This window comes from Procambarus clarkii, chromosome 22 (assembly GCF_040958095.1).
Source record: "Procambarus clarkii isolate CNS0578487 chromosome 22, FALCON_Pclarkii_2.0, whole genome shotgun sequence".
NCBI classification, from domain to species: domain Eukaryota; kingdom Metazoa; phylum Arthropoda; class Malacostraca; order Decapoda; family Cambaridae; genus Procambarus; species Procambarus clarkii.
The window spans coordinates 46,045,844-46,065,438 of record NC_091171.1 but is presented as its reverse complement, the minus strand read 5'-3'; the positions used below and the strand labels follow the sequence as shown (position 1 = coordinate 46,065,438).

The window sequence follows — 19,595 nt, the reverse complement described above, 5'->3', positions numbered from 1 at the left end:
GAGGGGGAAAAAGAGAACCCCACTCCTTGTAACAACAAGCCCTGCTCAAAGGGTAGAAAAACCCAGGCGGGGTCCAGCGGGACGCAAGGCCCCCAAGTCAGCCCCAGGATCCTCCTCCGCAGGACCCAGGGCTGAATCATCCCCCAAAACACCCTAAAGAAAAGGCTGGCGCAGTCGAGTAAGCCGGACAGAAGGAGGCCCACTGGTCAGACCCATTGGCTTCGGCAGGGAGAACCTCAGGGACATGTACACTCATGGGGGCCTAGCAGGGGGCACCACCAGAAGAGAACCGTGCATAGGTCAGGCACAAAGGGGTAAGCAAGGTAGACTCCCCCACAAGACAAAAACAAAAAGAAAAACAAAACCCCGCAAGAGGACAACTTACCCCAAGGAACAAAGCCAGCCACTGTGAATGGTGAAAACAAGCTGCACAGTACCCTGCGCCCCGCACCAGTGCAAACTGCCTCTTACCCTAAGGTAAACAAGGAAGACAAAACCCCAAAGCACCCAAAGGGCAGCCAAAAAACCGAGTAGTAATACGGCCTAGCAGAGGCAGGCCCCGAGGAACTTGTGGAAGGTGGCCCCAAGCTCCAAGGGTAGTACTTACAGGGCACCTAGGGACGATAACCCTAGGTGCATGCAGCCCGAGCACTGTACTGTAGAATAACTCCTGGCTCTTGCACCCCTGGAAGACAGCCACCACACTCAAAGCACAGTGCTGGAATCGCAAGAGCCAGAACACACAACCTCCGCCTCTAGCATCAGCCTGAGAACTGAAGGGTGGATAGCCGGCACGAGGGATCTGGGGCAACCCCCAGTTGTGCAGACAGTGGCGTGGCGATGTGTGACGTCATGCTCACTTGCTCGTTTCTTTTAGAGGAGTTCTATTCACTTGTTCGGCTTTTGGTACTGTAGCAATAATTTCACCAGAATAGGGGTTTGTTTTGGGATGCTTACCTTTCAGGGTGCCTGACCCGGTCGATGGCAGACATAGAATGCTTCCAACCACACGGGGGTTTCCCCTGGCCATTGCTCCCCATGCCTCTCTACTGTTAAATTTATGCTACGAACTTGGTGATTTGTTCCCCTAGATTTATATTCCACTTTTATGAGCACAACAGGTTAACCGATGGGTCTCAGCCCCGAGGGGGTTTGCAAAGAACGTGGTTGTTTGTACTAGGAATACATAAGGAAGTAAAATTATTGAATGACAACAAAATACTGTAGATGCATTATATTAACAAAATACTACACACATTAATTACTTAACATGATATATGATGGGTTAAGAAAAAGTGCAGTTACTCACTATCTTTTTTCTAGCATTTTTTTCACTAGCTGTAAGAAATTTAGGTTTAGAAGCAGCAGTTACACAAGTCTCCTTAACAGCTTGAGCCTTTGTTTCAAGAACTACATCTCCCTCAGGTTCAGAGGCAGCAGGTTTACAAGCCTCAACAGCAGCTTCAGCAATGTGAGCAGCCACAGCCACCTGTGATAGCTGCTCAGGTTCAGGTCTCCAGAAAGAGAGGTCGAAGATAAGGGTGGCTACTCCTACGAGAGAATAAACATGAATTTGCTTTAGTCCAAGCATTAATAATATTTTTCTTAATCAAGATTCAAATATTAAATTTGATATCTGTACTGCATTTGTATACGCCTTATTTTGCAGTACTGTATATACATTATTAATGCATAATATGAAAAATGCAGAAAAATATTTAGCACAATAAATACACAGTACAAGTAGAATACAAAATATTTCTTTTGCTTTAACTAAATACTGTACAATGAAAGCACATACTTGGATCTGGTCAAAGACTGTGGTGTCATCTCATCTGTTATTGATACATTTTCATCAGAAGATGGTGACAACAGGAAATCTAGGGTTGATGGCAGTTCCAGGAGGATATTTTTCTCATTCTGGCAGGAAGAACTTCTGACAAAAAATAAATTAACACATGAACAATAGTTTATAAAGAATAAATCAAAACTAGATACTGTAGTGTATATTTAGATGTATTGCTGTCACTCAAGAGGATAAAAAGAGGGTAATGCAGTGATTACAGGAAAGCGTTGGATATTGACAACAGGGTGTTGTAAATACCAAGTATGAGGAGCATAAGCAGTTAAAAGAATAACAACTAGAGGGAGGTGTAGTGGAGGGTGGTGGTGTTGGATGACTAGTGAATAGTGGTGGCAGTGGTGACTGAAGTGGATGTGGTGATGGCGGGGGTGACTGTAGTGGATGTGGTGGTGGTGACTGTAGTGTATGTGGTGGTGGTGGTGACTGTAGTGGATATGGTGGTGGTGGTGGTGACTGTAGTGGATATGGTGATGGTGGTAGTGACTGTAGTGGATATGGTGGTGATGGTGGTGACTGTAGTGGATATGGTGGTGGTGGTGGTGACTGTAGTGGATATGGTGGTGGTGGTGGTGGTGACTGTAGTGGATATGGTGGTGGTGGTGGTGGTGACTGTAGTGGATATGGTGGTGGTGGTGGTGGTGGTGACTGTAGTGGATATGGTGGTGGTGGTGGTGGTGGTGACTGTAGTGGATATGGTGGTGGTGGTGGTGGTGACTGTAGTGGATATGGTGGTGGTGGTGGTGGTGACTGTAGTGGATATGGTGGTGGTGGTGACTGTAGTGGATATGGTGGTGGTGGTGGTGGTGACTGTAGTGGATATGGTGGTGGTGACTGTAGTGGATATGGTGGTGGTGGTGGTGACTGTAATGGATATGGTGGTGGTGGTGGTGGTGACTGTAATGGATATGGTGGTGGTGGTGGTGACTTTAATGGACATGGTGGTGGTGACTGTAATGGATATGGTGGTGGTGGTGGTGGTGACTGTAATGGACATGGTGGTGGTGGTGACTGTAATGGATATGGTGGTGGTGGTGGTGACTGTAATGGATATGGTGGTGGTGGTGGTGACTGTAATGGATATGGTGGTGGTGGTGGTGACTGTAATGGATATGGTGGTGGTGGTGGTGACTGTAATGGATGTGGTGGTGGTGACTGTAGTGGATGTGGTGGTGGTGGTGGTGACCGTAGTGGATGTGGTGGTGGTGGTGACTGTAGTGGATGTGGTGGTGACTGTAGTGGATGTGGTGGTGACTGTAGTGGATGTGGTGATTGTAGTGGTGACTGTACAGTAGTTAATATAGTGGATTTGTATTGCTGTGATGCTTATACTAGTGGTTGTGGCAATAACTGTTGTTGTGGCTGCAGTGGTGGCTGTTGTTGAATAGGTGGCTGTTGTTGTACAGTATTTTGATTGTATGCGTGGTGGTAATAATGTTTGTCTTGTATTTTGTGGTTGTAGTTGAAGCAGTGGATGTGGTGGTGCTTGCATTGTTTGTATTGGTGATTGTAGTGGTTATGGCAGTTGTACTTGTGGCATTTGTAGTCACCGTTCATCACTATTTATAGTTATAGGTGGCGATAGTTGTATTTGTGGTCACTGTATTAATGGTTATAGGAGATGGTGGTTGTATTTGTGGTCACTGTATTAAAAGTTGTAAGGTGGTGGTGGTGGTGGTTGTATTTGTAATCATTGTATTTAGAGTGATGGTAGTTGTGGATAAAGAGATGGTTGTACTTGAATTTTTCATGTGGTGATTGTATTTGTGGGGGTGGTAGTTTCATGTACAGCGGAACCTCAGGTGATGAGCAGCCCCATCTACAAGCATTTCTGGTAACGAGCGAGCCACTTGCAGAAAATTTGTCTCGATTGACGAGCTTCCGCTTGGTCAACAAGAAAACCATGTGGTGCTTCCTAGCTTTCCCATTCTGGTTCTCGCAAATTCTCGGACACCTTCGACGACGGTGTACATCATAAAATTTCAATTGATATTAGGGGGTGGTGTCAGTGGTAGGGGATGGTGTCAGAAGTCTGGTGGTAGCAGTGGTGGGGGATGGTGCATCTCGACTCACATGCCCGACACTCCCTAAAAATGTTGACTGGGGTAGGGGCTAGCAGTTTTCCTACCCACCATAATACATTCCCCTCACCACTGACACTCCCATTTATTATGAATTCTTCATTTTGACTATGGGATATGATAGAGTGATGTGTTACAAACAACTGAAATGGTAACATTTTCTCAGTTAATTTATTGAGAAGCAGGCAGTGAGTGAAGCATTGAGGCACTAGACACGTGTTGCCAATTTGATGATAACTCACGTCCAGAGCACACCTCCACCGACACCACCTGCCTTCCCTGACCACTTCCACCACCAGCTTCCCTTGACCCTACTATCACTCCCTGCCTTCCCTGACAACTTCCACCACTGACACCACTTGCCTTCCATGACAACTTCCTACTACAGTTTTTTCGTTTCCAAGAGTTTTTCGGGGGTGGAACGGATTCATTGTACAGTATTTCCATTATTTTAAATGGGGAAATTCGTTTCGCAAGACGAGCGTTTCACATGACGAGCTCGGTGCCAGAATGGATTAAATTCATTAACCGAGTCTCCTCTGACCTGCCTCATGACTCCGTACATGCATGCACGAGTAACCACTGAGACATTACATAGCTGTGGTAATACTCCCACATAACTCCGGTCTCTTTCTATCAGGTAGCCGAAGCCTTTTAAGCTTAATGAGGTCTCCAATGACTAACCTTTCCCCAAGACACACCTCCCAACAGTTACCTACTCTTGGATACCTATTTACTGCTAGGGAAACATAGGTATCAGGTTTAAAGAAACATGCTCAAATGTCTCACCCTGCCTGGGAACCAACCTTGGGTTCAGTCAGTTGCGAGCCAACTGTGTTAACCACTGCATTATAGGTTACTCAAGCCAACATAAAGCAGCACACAAGCTTTATGGTGGCTTTTTACAGTAGATACTGTTGCATCTGGCTATAAAATTATAAAATGTCCAAAGTTTACATCTGACAAGATTAGTAGCAGAAGGTAGAGGATGTGAATATAGCAACAGACAAAAGCATATAGACTTGAATCCTATAGCAACTGTTATGGATGCTGTTGCTGAGAAAAATGACCCATTGCTCAATAGTCCCTCTACAGTCTACAGTTTCTGTGCCAGTTGTAAAAGATAGACGACTGATGATGAAAATGGGAACAAGAATACAAACTACACTATCGGTAATAATGATAACAGAAATTTGCACCAAAGAAAAAGTAAGGAAATAAGAAAGGACCTTGGCAATGCAAGACGAATATCTGTCTTGAAAGAGGAATTTCTTCAGAGAGCTGCTAAAGTAAACTGGTGCAGATTATGTAGTACTGTATGTCCTTTCCCTCAATTGTTAGCTATGTGGACCATCTAGCTACCTTGGAACACTCGCAAAGACAGGTACATGAAGTAGCAGTGGTTGTATGGTTATTTGTACACGAGTGGAAGTATCAGTGGTTAGATGGTTATTTGTACATGAGTAGAAGTAGCAGTGATTAGATGGTTATTTGTACATGGAGTGGAAGTAGTAATGGTTGGGTGGTTATTTGTACATGAAGTAGAAGTAGCAGTGGTTGTATAGTTATTTGTACATGGAGTGGAAGTAGCAGTGGTTGGATGGTTATTTGTACACAAGCAGGAAACTGGTTTTACTAGGCAGTTATTTCACATGTGATGGACTCTGATCTACTTTTATTTAGCTCTATTGAGATCTACTTCATTTGAAAGATAAATTTAAAAACAATAGGACTCTGCTGCTGCTTTTTAAACAACAATAAAAAAAATTATTTACCATTTTGCCTAACAACTTTTATTTCCTTAAACACAATCTGTGTTTAAGGAAATTCAGGCTCCTATTCAGTTTTTACCTTATGACTACTTCAAGGAAAAAGGAAGGACTTACAAATTATTAGACTCAGATTCCTCTTCAGAGTGAAGATGGCAACTGTTGTGGTCTGAAGTGCCCTGGTTTAGTCTTTGCAATTCTTGATAATTTTTTTTCAGGATGTTTTCTACCTTTTTATTATTTGCTTTCCGATATTCACCCAAGGCAGATCTAAATCCCTTGGATAATTTACTTTTGAAGTTTTTAGAACCAGATATTCGCTTTCGATACTCGCTCAAAGAAATTCTGGGTCGTTTTAAGGGAGAAGTGTTCACGTTCTCGTGGTGACAAGGGTCATTGTTTGGCCCATTCTTTTCTGTGTGTATTTTTTGTGATATAACACTACTTGTCTTTTCAGTGTGTGTGTTTTGCGATACATCACTACTTGTCTTTTCTGTATTTGTGTTTTGTGACGTATCACTACTTGTCTTTACTGTACGATGACACACTGCAGAAGGGTCAGCATTTTGGATATTGTGGGTAGAGCCACAAGTGACCAAATTATCAGGTTGAACTCTCTTTGCTAATCTCAAATTACCACTAATTGCAACTGGCTGATGAGATAACTGTATGGCCCCTGAACGTTTTAGAGTGTCAAGATAAGAATGATTTGGTTTATCTTCTGTCTCTGCATTACTTATCAGTTCTTCAACATCACTTCTTTCAGCAGTTTTATTTTTGCTTGTGCTACTTACATTATCACACTTGTAAGCAACTGACAGTGTATCCAAGTTTTTCTTCGGGGTCACTAAAGTCTCAACCAGCTTACTGACTGGCAAAGCCTCAATATTATTGACCATTGAAACCTTAACCTTACTGACTGGAAAATTGGCATTATTTTCAGTAGTGTCTACTGAATGTGCATAAATGTTGCCTTCACTACAAATGGCATTAGTTATGGTAATAGTTTTTGATGTAGGTGGAGTGACCTTGGCCGACTGACATTCTGCTCTTTTGATAATCACTGAACTGGAAGGTGCCTTCAATTGGTTTAATGACACTTCACATGAAGGTGTCTTAGAAGCACTTTTTATTATTTGTATAAATTTACACGTTGCTTTGGAGGAAATCTTATTTTTGTCTGCATCTGCTTTCTCTGCTGAATTTGACAACCTTTCTAGTGCTTCCACATTTTGCCTAATAGGTTGAAGGGAATGAGCAGTGCTGGATTTTTCCGGTGAAAGTATCTCAGGTTTAACATTTTCACAAACCAAACGTAGATCATCTTCAAATCTAATGAACTTTTTAGATTTTCTGTAAGGTTTTCCCAAAACCCTTAATATTCTAATATTCTCACAACCCTCATTGTTAGGCCGTCTTACACTAACACTGGATGTAACCAAGGAATCTTTTGGCAATTTGGAAGCTTGCAACACTTGAGAATTCTCTGCAGTTGACATTAAATTTCTTAAACTTTCCATATCCTCTTCAACCCTGGTATCTCTAGGTTGAAAAGAAAAATGAGTACTGGGCTCAGTGTGCAGCACCCTCTTTATTCTTTGAACCTTTTTCCTTTTCATTGCATTTATTGAAGTGCTAGAAACTCTATTAATCTCTGCTGAAGCAGGAAGAGTGTTCTCTTCATCTTCTGAACCTTTACATGGCTCTATGTTTACTACAGTACCTTTTGCCTTGCTATTACCACTTCCAACCTTTTCCAAACTGTTACTAGCAATGATATGAGAATCAAGCTCATTTTTTAATACTATATTATTTCCAAAATTAGGAATGCAAGATATAGAATCTTCTTCATTAGTAGTCACATCGCTGGTTGCTCTAATAGCAGTTGTCTCCTCCTTGACTACTACCACACCTTCGGAAAAATTATCTGTTTGTACTGAATCCATTTGGTCCTCAGGCTGATACATTTCATCTTTAACAACTTCAGTAACTGGTGTTGAAACTGTTAAAGTATTTTCAGATTTTAATACCTCTTCAACACTGTCATGGCTAACTGAAGAATATGAAACAGTATTTTCCTCAGTGCTTTCAACTAATTCTAATTTGTCTGAATCACTTAAATTAGAGTTAAATGTATCCCCTTCATATTTTACCACTTCTCTTAGGCTTGGTACAGGACAAAGGGTACCTCTTGTGGAATATACACTGGAGACGTTGTCATTGCCAGGAAGGGAACATGTTGTAACAATAGTTTCATGAGGCTTCACAATCAGATTTTTCTTTGCTAGTGCTGAAGAGTCTACTTCCTTGTTTAAATTACAAACAAAAGTATTTGCTAGTGGTAACATTCTTTCAGTGAAACTTTGGGAGGTACATTCATGAGATATTACAGGATTTGTTATGTCTCCCACAGAGGATGAGCCAAGTCTTGTATCGACTTTATTATTAGTTGCATCTTTTGTCAAACAAGACAAACTTTGGGTTATACTTTCATCAGCCTCCTCAGGTCTTTTCATATCTGTTGCGATGACAGAAATGTCTGATCTGTTGAGCACATTGGCTGAAGGCAAACACACTGCAGCTGTGTATTCTTTAGCCTCAGCTGCACTCTCTTTAATGCCGACTTGAAAACTAGCCGCGTTTGTGTTGACGTCAGTTCTACCAATTGTTTCAGTTGCTATAGACACAGCTTTGGGGACTGTTCCTTTATCCTTTAATGGTCTAAGAAATTCTGCTTCTGAAGTTCTTATGACATTTTGATTAAGTGATGAACTTAATGTATTTGCAGTAATAAAGCTGTCAGATCCAAGATGATGCTCTGGGGGTATCTCATTTTCTTTGTTAGTTGCATCACTTTCCAATTCTTGTTCTTCACAATAATTCTTATATGCAGCAGTCTTTCTCTGGAAGAAGTTTAATTCACGCTGAACATTTTCTGACACATGCCTCTGTAAACAAAATACGTTTTATAGTAATTTTCATGAAGTATAACTAATCACATTTATGCTACAGCAAACAATGAACTATGCAAAGACAGGGATTATGTACATGAGTTGCGGCAAGCAACCCCTGATACAAACTCCTAGGCTTACAGGTGAATAAGGATGAAATAAAAGTATGAGTTCCCAAAACAAAACTTGCCAGTTGTACACAATTTCTTAACACATATTTTTGAATAACAAGGCTATATGAAATATGGTACAGACTTAATAACACTGTTTCTAGGTAAGCAGAATCCTATAATGCCTTCATCACAATCAGATGAAATGTTGGTGTGTGTCCAATACCTTGAAAATTGCCAATAATTTTGTGTTTCACCGGTGGCAATTTTAATGTAATCTTTTCATATCATGTTACTAAACTCATTAGCAATGAAGTAATCACAACCTTCAATTGGATTGTAAACTGACAATTTCAAAGTTGTTTCTAAAATTGTAGGGATATTTATTGTCATCAGCAGGTGTAGAATATTTGCCTAATTTTAAATTTAAAAACTATGACAATCCACTGTGGGAAATGCTTGTCCAATTTTACTCAAGTTGCCTAATGCCTTTGACCTTAATTAAAGGCAAATAAAATGACAAATATCTAGCACTAACCTTGAAGTTCTCCACATGCTGTGAGCAGCTGGGATGAAACATCACTTCTTCTCTGTCCCAGATGAACACCTCACAAAGGTTACAGAAGAACAGAGGAACACAGTCAAGATACTCAACACCTGAAATGGGACATCACATTTTTTTTATTACAATGTTTAATATGAAATGCAAATACCTGTATAAAATTCTATTAGTGTTGAGGGTTTTAAACATTTATTTTTACATTTTGTAGTTTTGCGAATATTGTACTGTATAATATTTTGCAAATACCATTATACTTATTTACAGATTTTTTGCAATTATGAATAGTCGATACATAATTATTGTTAAATAATTGTTTTTGATGTATAAAAAATATAATTACAAAAATAACAACATAAGTGTTTGAAAACACTTTTTTTTAGAGTGGGCCATTTGGTTGCTTCCCTCAGCAATGTCTTGCTCTCCCAAAGAGGTTCATACAACAGCCATGCTAAATCAATAATTACTTACTGATGTAACAAGGATATTTTCGGACTTCCCATTCCCCAAAGTCATTAGTTGAAGGGAGACACTGGAGATCTCTCTATTCAGCATGGGATGACTAGAAAACTCAGTCATTCACACTCAAAACGCCCTCCAAGCGAGTCTCAAACCTCTTAATACACCTCATGCATCTGCTAATTGCTAGCTGGCCTGCCTGAATTCTATCCCAGATCCCAGCCAGATAGTAGCACTTATATTAACAGTACAATATTAAGCAGCTGCCACCCTCATATTTAACCTAAATCAAATGCCAGAGAGCACAGCCCAGGGAAAATTGTGACCAACTGAGTGGCCTATTCAAGAAGCCCTTCAACTACACTCAAAGCATGTGGGCAAATGGGGGGACCTTTGACAAGCTGCTGGCTTCCTGTCCTCGTCAAGGCTACTAGTGTTAGTGGCTCTTGGGTAAAATCAGGTAAATTGGGTAAAAAGCCTTATTTCTGAACTATACCACTTGGTTGATTCCTTAAGCAAGAAGAGCCATGGAAATATAAACTAGAGTGATTGGAGCCAGAAGCTTTGGGGATGAGCACTGTGACCCTGGAGAGACATCCAGGTACACAGATCCCAACCTAGATGGACAAGCATCAGGAAGGCAGATATCAAAGTGCCAAACACAGAGTGCACCTTCTCTTCCTCACATTTATAGGGTCAAGAAAGTGTGTGGATGTCTAGAAGCACAATTGTTTACTGGTTTGAAAACCATTTAGTCTCAAAAGGTAAAAGAGCACAACTCTTTCACTGCACAAATAGATTTTAGGGGTATCTTTCATTCTATATAGTGTACTCTTCTACTCTGGATGCAAGAGTAACCCTTACAGAAAAGCTTGAATATACAGTAATAAGTTCCGAGTCATAAAATGTACACTTCATTAATAATCGTGGAGAAAATTATTGCTGTGAAATTTAATGGAATCCTTTGTTTTAAGGATAGTTTGCATGCATAACCAACTTGTCAACAGCTATATTATATAAAATATATCTTGTCAACAGCTAGATTATATAAAAAGAAAAATTAAACGGTTACAAAATATTTAAATTTCAATGGCATTCATATTTTTGGGTTCAATCACCAGCATTTTTAAGTTTCAGATCAATACGATGGATAATTTTCAATACTATAACAAACCTAAAGACCAAGAATTGAGAACAAATATGATTAGACTTGAGAAAAGTATACCTAAGGATACCTAATGTGGAAAAGTAACTTATTATAAGATGCATTATCCTCAGGATTTAAAATAATGATATTTCCATTTAAAATGAATTCTGTATTCAGAATAAAAAATAAACTTTCTGGATGATCTTGAGCAGAAAAGCTACAGTATATGGAGCCACAGACCACCATGTTAACAGTCTTCAACAGCAACAGTTATAAGCAGGAACTTTGACATTAATATTTCATTCCTAAATTTTGTGAAAAATAAGTTTACTGAACAACTGTCACAACATTTTATTTATTATCCTCAGCTAAAGTGTAAAGAAAATTTAAATGAATGCTTCAACACAGCTTAAATTCAAAGCAATTTTTATTTAGACTTTATAATACAAATGTTTACATAAACATACCATACACATCCTGTGGCTCTTCTTGCTTAATATGTTTTGATTCCACTTGAGGAACCTTTCTTAGCCAGCTTCCATCATTTATCTGTCACAAGTAAAAGGATGAAAGAAATATTTAACAGACAGTATTGATTTTATAAACATGAGTAATTGTAGTCATAAGTACATACTGTATACCAAATCTCACTAAACTAATGCCTTAAAACACTCTCCCAGTGTGCATACATACAAAACCCACAGCATCTGTAAATTCAGGCAAATTCTTAAAGCACATAAGAGCAACTCTGAACTAAATTCCTTTCAATTACTGTATTAAATCCAAGACAGTAAATACAGTAATTACAACAAGTATTTAACACACCCGGGTTGCCCTTTACATCCTAACACCTACATACAGTACTGTAACTGCTCGTTCAAGTATATAGCATACATTACCTTTCTTCTTTGCAAGTGTTCCAAGGTAGCTAGATGGTCCACATAGCTAACAATTGAGGGAAAGAACATATTACACAGTCTGCACCAGTTTACTTGAGCAGCTCTCTGAAGAAATTCCTCTTTCAAAACAGGCGTTCGTCTTGCATTGCCAAGATCCTTTCTTATTTTCTTACTTCGTCTTTCATGCAAGTTTCCAATATTATCATTAACAACTGTGTAGTCGGTATTCATGTTAGCACTTTCATCATCAGTCCACTTTCTTTTACAATTAGGACGGAAAAAGTAACTTCTTGGGATGAGCTCTACTGTAGAGGAACTCTTGAGCAATGGGTCATTTCTCTCAGCAACATTATCCCTAACAGTTGCTACAGGATGCAAATCCATATGCCTTTGACTGTTACTGAATTCAAATCCTCTACCTCCTGCTATTATTCTTGTATTAGATGCAAATTTTGGACATTTTACAGTTTTATAATCAGATGCAACAGTATCTGGTCTGCCCTCCAGACTGAGCCTTTTATTCAGTTTTATTAATTTATTATTAATTTCAGACATTTTTTCTTTCATTTCTGTTTTCAGCAATTCATTTACTTCCAAAAGCTTAGAGCAGTTACCACTGTCACCTGAAAAACTGCAGAGAATATTGAGTCTTTGAAGTTCAATGCACTCACTCTGTTCAAGAAGCACTCTCTTCTCACGCTCCAAGTATTCTTTCTGTATCAATACTTCTACAGGTGGAAAAGTTTCTTCATTTAGGTGTTTTTGAGTGCACATTTTATTTTGTACAGAGTATTCTTGCACATTATTAATTTTCACTAAAGGCCTGACTGAAGATGGAATACCTGAAGATACTGGTAAAGTAATAGACAACCTTGAAGTTTCACCTGACAGTAATGCCTCAGAATCTGAGTGGATTGTGGCTGCACAATTATTTGAGAATGCATTAATATTCTCAGATTTAAAATCATGACATTCACTATCAAAATCATCTTGTTGACATCCTTCATTTGCACCCAAATAATGGTTATCATTATTTTGTTCTGATGTTGGGCTGTTGTTGAACTGAATGTTGGGCATTCTCTCTCTAAGAGTGTTGCTGTACAAATCTTTATCAATTCCATTCTCATCAGTATAATTATATAAAATCTCTTTTTTAATTTCAACTCCACCTTCCTGCATACACTGCATTTGCAGATTCTGAGAACCTGAATGGCACTGAAAGATCTGATGTGGCCTTGTGGGAGATGCCAAACCCTGGGCCAAGTCTAATTTTGCCAAAAGAGAGATGTCCGAGTCTTCATTAGATGCCGAGAGAAATTTCACACAATTTTGCCCTCCATGGCAAGCTGATGGTCCTACTGAAGATGTAGAAGCTAATTCTTCTCCATTTTTGTTATCATTCCTGAAAAAATCAAACATTTCATATACCCAGTATACATATGCATACTCTACTACATACTGGTATATAAAATTAATTTCTGACTTTTTAAGAGAGTAATTCCTTATAAGACAAAACTTAATGTTTACAAAAGGTTTAATGCAAGTTTCAAAACAGTTCTCAAACCATACAAATACAAGAATTTATATGTATAGTACTTACCTATTTACTAGTGATCCCTTTGCTGTATTTGAAATTTCTTGAAGTGAAGAGAGTGCAGACCAAACTGCAGATTTTGTAGCCTGGCCTTCCAGTTCTTCACTACAACCATTTCCCTGTGTGAGATGGCTATATTTCTTCGCATACAAAGAAAATGTACTATCTCTATGCAGTTCATGGTTGACTGCCTTCCTTTTTTGAGAAGCATCTTCAAGATTATCAAACAATGTTGGCGATTGACAAGACGTACGTGTGGATGGACCTCCCTCTACACCATCGCCACCACTATCGTGATGGGAAGAATTACCCTGCTTGCTGCATTTCTCAGGTTCAATTGATCTGTCTGTTACAGAACTCATCCCAATCTGAAATTTAATATTTTCTGATGCTCTGTAACATTAGTAATACTTAATAAATTAGTTTAAGTATTTTTATCTTAAAAATAATAAACATTAAATTATCTTAAGAAAGAACACTGATTAAAGGATCAGGAGGCAGGACTTGGCAGAAATATTCATTAACATACAGTACATAACAAAATGGCAGGCAGACTCCTAGCAAATTGGTTAATAAACACAGCTAACAAGATCATAACCTTGTTAGCTGTCTTGACCTATAAATGACTTTACTGTTATGGGCTCAGCTTGGTGTCTTATGCTTCCATCGAGATTGAAAATGTTATCCAGACTAGTAATCTGGGTTAAATTTTGAGCTGTCAGAAATTATTATGCAATAATAAAAAATTATAACTAAGTACTACACAGCAGCCAAAACATGCAGTGTCTGCCAATAGGGTCATTATGCTATTTCGGTACTGGCCCATGGGGCAAGGTGCTATACAGTACAATATTTGCAACTGTATCCAGGCCAACCAGACATTGCACTAGTACAGCATTTAAGCATTTTGCATGATAATGTAACAACTTCACACTGTACTGTGCATTCAGAATGAAAATAGTACAAAAAATTAAGTACACTACCATTATAGTACAGTACTAAGATTCTAAACACAATACTGTACTGTACATCTGTGTGATGCAGATCAAGTGCACACTAAAATGCCTGACTGAATGTAAATGACTAACTGGTTGCAACTAACTGTGAATGCCTGACTGGCTGTGACTGGCTGACTGGCTGTATTCACTTGGACGTGCTTGCAGAGTCAAGCTAGGCTTCTAGCCCCGCCTTCCAAATGTTTTTAGATTAATGCAATGAATCATTTCTCATGCTTTTATCATATTTACATTTAAAATTTTGAATCGAATTAACTTCAACGACTTCTGGATTTAACCTATTCCCTTTATTGACAAGTGATGTCTGCATGACTCACTTGCATCTCCAGTTTCCATCTACTGTGCCTGTGACTGGCTCTGGCTGCCTGTGACTGGCTATGACTGTCTGGCTGTGACAGCCTGTTACATAACAGAGGCAGCAAAATCTGATTTTTTTTTTTAACATATTTAGGCACATCTGCATTTATGCACCTACCATGGACTATATAAAGGGGGAATACAGTGTATCAAGAGCTAGCTACATAAATGTTAAAAGATCCCATCATATAGGGCCATGTGATCGGTAATCTGCACTGGCAAACTTTGGATACATTATGAGGATATTACAAGAACACCAGAGTGAATGAAGTTGCAATGATACTGAAAGTCCCTCTTTTGCAGGACTGTTAATTCTACAATAGCCTGCACTAGCAAATTTTGGTTGCATTATAACGATATCCTCAAGAATATGAGAATTAATAAAGTGATTGCAGTGCTCGAGGTACCTTATGCTGGGAGGTACCTGGAGCTTTGTAATCACTTTATTAATCACACTACATTATTGAATGCCCAGTCATTAGACCTTACTGAAAGGTCTAATAACTGGACAGTCAATAATGTAGTGTGTGAGATCATAACACAGTTACTGGTCACTGAGTTTGCACCTGGAGTGCTCAGGATTGGGATGTTCGTCACCAGTAGCCACCTGTCACAGGTGACGGTAACCCAACCTGATCCTGGCAACCACACTTTCTGGTGCACATTTTGTGCTGCTCATATACATAGGTTTCAAATCTAAATAAGTCATAGCTTTTTATAATGGTGCTTTCAGGCCCTCGAAAGTTAGTAATTTCTCTATTAGACCCGAATGCTTGGAACAATATACTGTAGGTGTACTGTTGTCTTAACAAAAAAAAGATGGATACCTAGGTTTAATATAACTTCATCTTTGTTGCCTGCTAATTTGGCCAAATTGTCTGTGTTATTATGATGAGTTATATTTAAGTGAGATGGTACAGTATCCATACAAAAGATTTTAAACTCTTTATTCTGCAGTGAGCACATTATTTAAATTGTTATTATAAGGTTCTTGCTGTCAATCTTCAAGTGTTTGAAGAACAGACTTGGAATCACTGAAAATTATGTTTTTGGATTGGGTAGGAACTGGATAGATGACCCACACAGTCCATACATGCAGGCATGGTATAGTACTATCTGAACCAGCTTATAAAAACCTAGCAGTTTATCTTAACTCATTGTGTACTCCCATTTGTACAAAATAAATTCCTTTAAAATGTCAGTTGAATCCGAAGCTATTTCTTGTGTTGCAAAATACGAGCACCAATATGTGCAGCATGCATTTTTTTTTGTTTTTTGACCAAAATGGGCTGGCATTTATTTTTTATCATAGCTTAAGATTTGCATTGACAATATATACTAGCTACAATAAAAATACTGTAGTTATTACTGTACGTACCATATACAGTACTTTATAGATTTAATCAAAGAGGGTGAAAACTAATCTATGTTTTAAAATCTTACTTATGAAAATACAGTGTAGGTAGAATTTTATGAAGTGTCATCATTGTGCCTCATTAGCCTATATTCAATACACTCACAATCAATAGGCTCAGTAGGGATAAACCAATCTAGGTTTGCACTTCACTCTGTAATGAAGTAAATTTGTTTTCCCTTTTTGATGTGGTTTATCACTGCAAATGACACAATCTCTACAAATTGTCTCCATACAGATGTCTCTCCATGGTGATTTGTATATGGAAATTCAGTTACCACCCTAGAGTAAATACACCTGTACAGTATATCAAACATACCAAATCAGAAAAAGCAAAGTACGGCAAAAGTAGAAACATCATTTGAATAATGAACTTTTTAAGATACGAGTTCATAGATTGCAGCATCTCATTGACCCATATCTAACATGGCCTTACTCACCGAGTTAGGTAAAGGATCATTATTTAGCAGAATCTTTCGTAACTCCAGAGTTTACAAGTTTCCTTAAAACACCATGTAAGATTCTTTTATGTTTCACTCCCAAACGTGCACAGAACAGTGGCACTCTTCTTCAGATATTATTCGGGTCACTTCATACAACTGATGATTTGGATATAGCTTTTTAAATATACTGTAGTCCTAACCTAACCCATGAAATACATTAGTAATGTATGGGGCATAGTCTGTATGGCTCAACTAAGTTATCAAATAAGGAGTCTTTAAAATGATAACTTATGGACAAAGCAATCAACTTGCAAGTCACTGGTTTGTTAATGGCTGTATCCCACAACTTTCTGCCCACAGATAGACTACCGGAATTTGGTTTCTACACAAGTTTAACAAAACAAAATTATTTGCTGTTTAAAAATTGTCATTAACCCATTTTGAAGAGCACAAAATAATAACAGAATTGGCCAGTCATCCTAGCACTAGTTGAAGGTTTGCAGGCTTACCCAAGTCTACTTAAAATGATGTAAATAAATAGCTAAATTAAACATAATACTGTACTATGCACCTCTGAAACTGGAAATTTATGTATATAGTATTGCAATAAAATGTAATTTTTACTCAGAAATAAGGAGATTTTATAACAAATTAAAACATAAATAGGTGATGCATTAAATCAACAATGCAAACAGCTCAGTCTTCATTTTATGTTAGTTTAGTTCATTAATTATGCACCCCATACCCATCTTGTGGGCGGTAGTGGAAAGGGTTACAGAGGCACATAATGGGCTCAGGGACTGAACCCCACAATTCATTTAGCTAAGCAAGTTACAATCTTGATAAACTAGTTACAAAATTCAGTACAGTACAGCATATTTATGTATAACCTGGCTTAACATTTTGCATAACCTGGCTTCACATCACATAAAAGTTCACTTATACAGAGGTCCCCCAGCCCAAGGTCGAATTATATAATAACACTACAGTATCCAGTTTACCAAGGTGCACTTTGCTAAAGCTGCCCATGCAGTCACCCATCCAGTTACTAGTCAGCCCCTAGGGTGCCTTACCTCCCTGAGCGAGTGAGGTGCACGTCCCCCCGACATTGTGGCACTAGTCTGGCTAATGGACATGGCTCTCATAGCACAGTTGGCGACTTACACTCCTGGATACCGGATTAAATTCCCGTGCGGGACAGAAATGATTGGACATGTTTCTTTAACCTAATGCCTCTATTCACCTAGCGGTAAATGAGTTTCCAAAAGACAGTCAACTGTTGTGGGGTTGCATCCTGGGAAAGGCTTCCAGATTGACCTCGGGAAAACCTCGAATGAACCTCTATGTGTACATAAACATACAGGCTTTGAGGAAAAAAGAATTATGAAGGTAACTTACTCCCGCCAAACTTGCACCCAGCTGGCTGTTGTGTACCTTGTCCTGACCCCTGCACGCGGCTCCGGCCTCCGCCATTCACTACTCTCCCTCACTAATTAAAAAATTAACTTCCTTTGCCGCAGTATTTGTATCAAACTGCAAACACTTTTCTGTTTACACACACACACACCTACCCACAGGTCCTACCTATGGTTATCACAGTGACTGAGGTTGTGGTGGATGCATCAACACCTGTTGTTGTTGTTGACGTCACACAAGTATGAATGTGCAGGTTATTACAGGTAACAGTTTACAGGTGTTAATGTATGGGTGGAGGATACCGTGTACCGGGGAGGGAGACCGGTACAGGGTGCGAGGCTCTCCCGGGGCCACTAGCTGTGGCCTAGATATAATTGTCTGCATGGTCACCCATCCAGTTATTGACCGTAGTAAGCATTGCTTAACGTGACTGAGTGGGAGACGCGAGCTTTGCTGAGATCAACGCCGAGGATCTGTTAACAGTAACTGGTGGTAAACTATCCGGGTCTTCAACTCCACCAGGATTCATTATTTAGGTCACCAACAATAGTTTGAATAATTAAAAGTAGGATCCCTTGATTGTTTCAAGCGTAGGTTAGACATGTGTGTGTATGAGATTGGGTGGATATAAATATGAACTGCCTCGTATGGGCTAATTGGCCTTCTGCAGTTACCTTCATTCTTATGTTCTAATTAACGATGTTTTTATCTATTTATTTATATTTTTATTTATTGATTTATATATACAAGAGTTCTTACATTCTCGGCAAGTCCTTAATCCTAATTTTCCCCGGAATGCGACTCACGAAGTCTTTACCAATTTCTGAGGTTGGAAGAAAACGCGCTCAGAGTGGGGACTTGTTTATTTTATAATAGTAAATAATAAATTAATAATAAATTAATAAATAATTATTATTATATAATAATAATAATATAATAATAATAAATAGTATAATGATAAGCAATAATTTTAATGTATCAAATAGCTAATTAGGGTGAATGATAAATAATTAGTGACTGTAATGCATAACAATAAAGTAGTAAAGAATAATTATAATGAATAATCATTATAATGATAGAGTATTAAATCAATTACAATTAATAGTTACATCTATAGTTAGTAATTGAAAGTGAAGCAGCTGCGTCCGTGGCGGGAACAGGGACCCGCCAGACGTTGTTGTTGTTGTTGTTAATTTAGCTACTCAGGACGAAGTGTACATGTAGCACGGGCTATGGTGAGCCCGTAAACCCACCAGACCGCGGGCATAGCTTATATAAACACTGGCTGTTGCGCGCGCAGGTTGGGCGGTTAGACGCATCTCCACAGACCTACATTTTCTTCCATCAGAAAACCCACCGCTTTGGAAAGCAGTGTTCTTTTACTATTGGGTAAGCATCAAGGCAGAACACGAAACAATGGGTGTAAATTGGATAAGTTTAGATTTAGGAAAGACCTGGGTAAATACTGGTTCGGTAACAGGGTTGTTAATTTATGAAACCAATTACTGCATAACGTAGT

General features: G+C 38.9%; 1 protein-coding gene across 4 annotated transcripts in view; it reads right to left on the bottom strand.

Moving 5' to 3' along the window:
* The window catches only part of LOC123759080 (uncharacterized), a 51,537-nt gene that overhangs the window by 16,153 nt on the left and 15,789 nt on the right, over positions 1-19,595 (bottom strand). Inside the window, exons 1-8 of one of the 4 annotated variants that reach the window (XM_045743923.2) lie at positions 18,245-18,895; positions 13,437-13,798; positions 11,837-13,238; positions 11,405-11,486; positions 9,311-9,429; positions 5,829-8,659; positions 1,802-1,936; positions 1,310-1,551 (exon numbers count right to left, since the gene is read on the bottom strand). In XM_045743923.2, coding sequence (XP_045599879.2) covers positions 1,509-1,551; positions 1,802-1,936; positions 5,829-8,659; positions 9,311-9,429; positions 11,405-11,486; positions 11,837-13,238; positions 13,437-13,792 — 4,968 coding nt within the window. In that variant the 5' untranslated portion in view covers positions 13,793-13,798; positions 18,245-18,895 and the 3' untranslated portion in view covers positions 1,310-1,508. Of the gene's footprint in view, positions 1-1,309; positions 1,552-1,801; positions 1,937-5,828; positions 8,660-9,310; positions 9,430-11,404; positions 11,487-11,836; positions 13,239-13,436; positions 13,824-18,058; positions 18,223-18,244; positions 18,896-19,595 lie in introns of those variants that run through there. The other 3 variants (XM_045743914.2, XM_069328945.1, XM_069328946.1) reach the window with 3 other exon arrangements.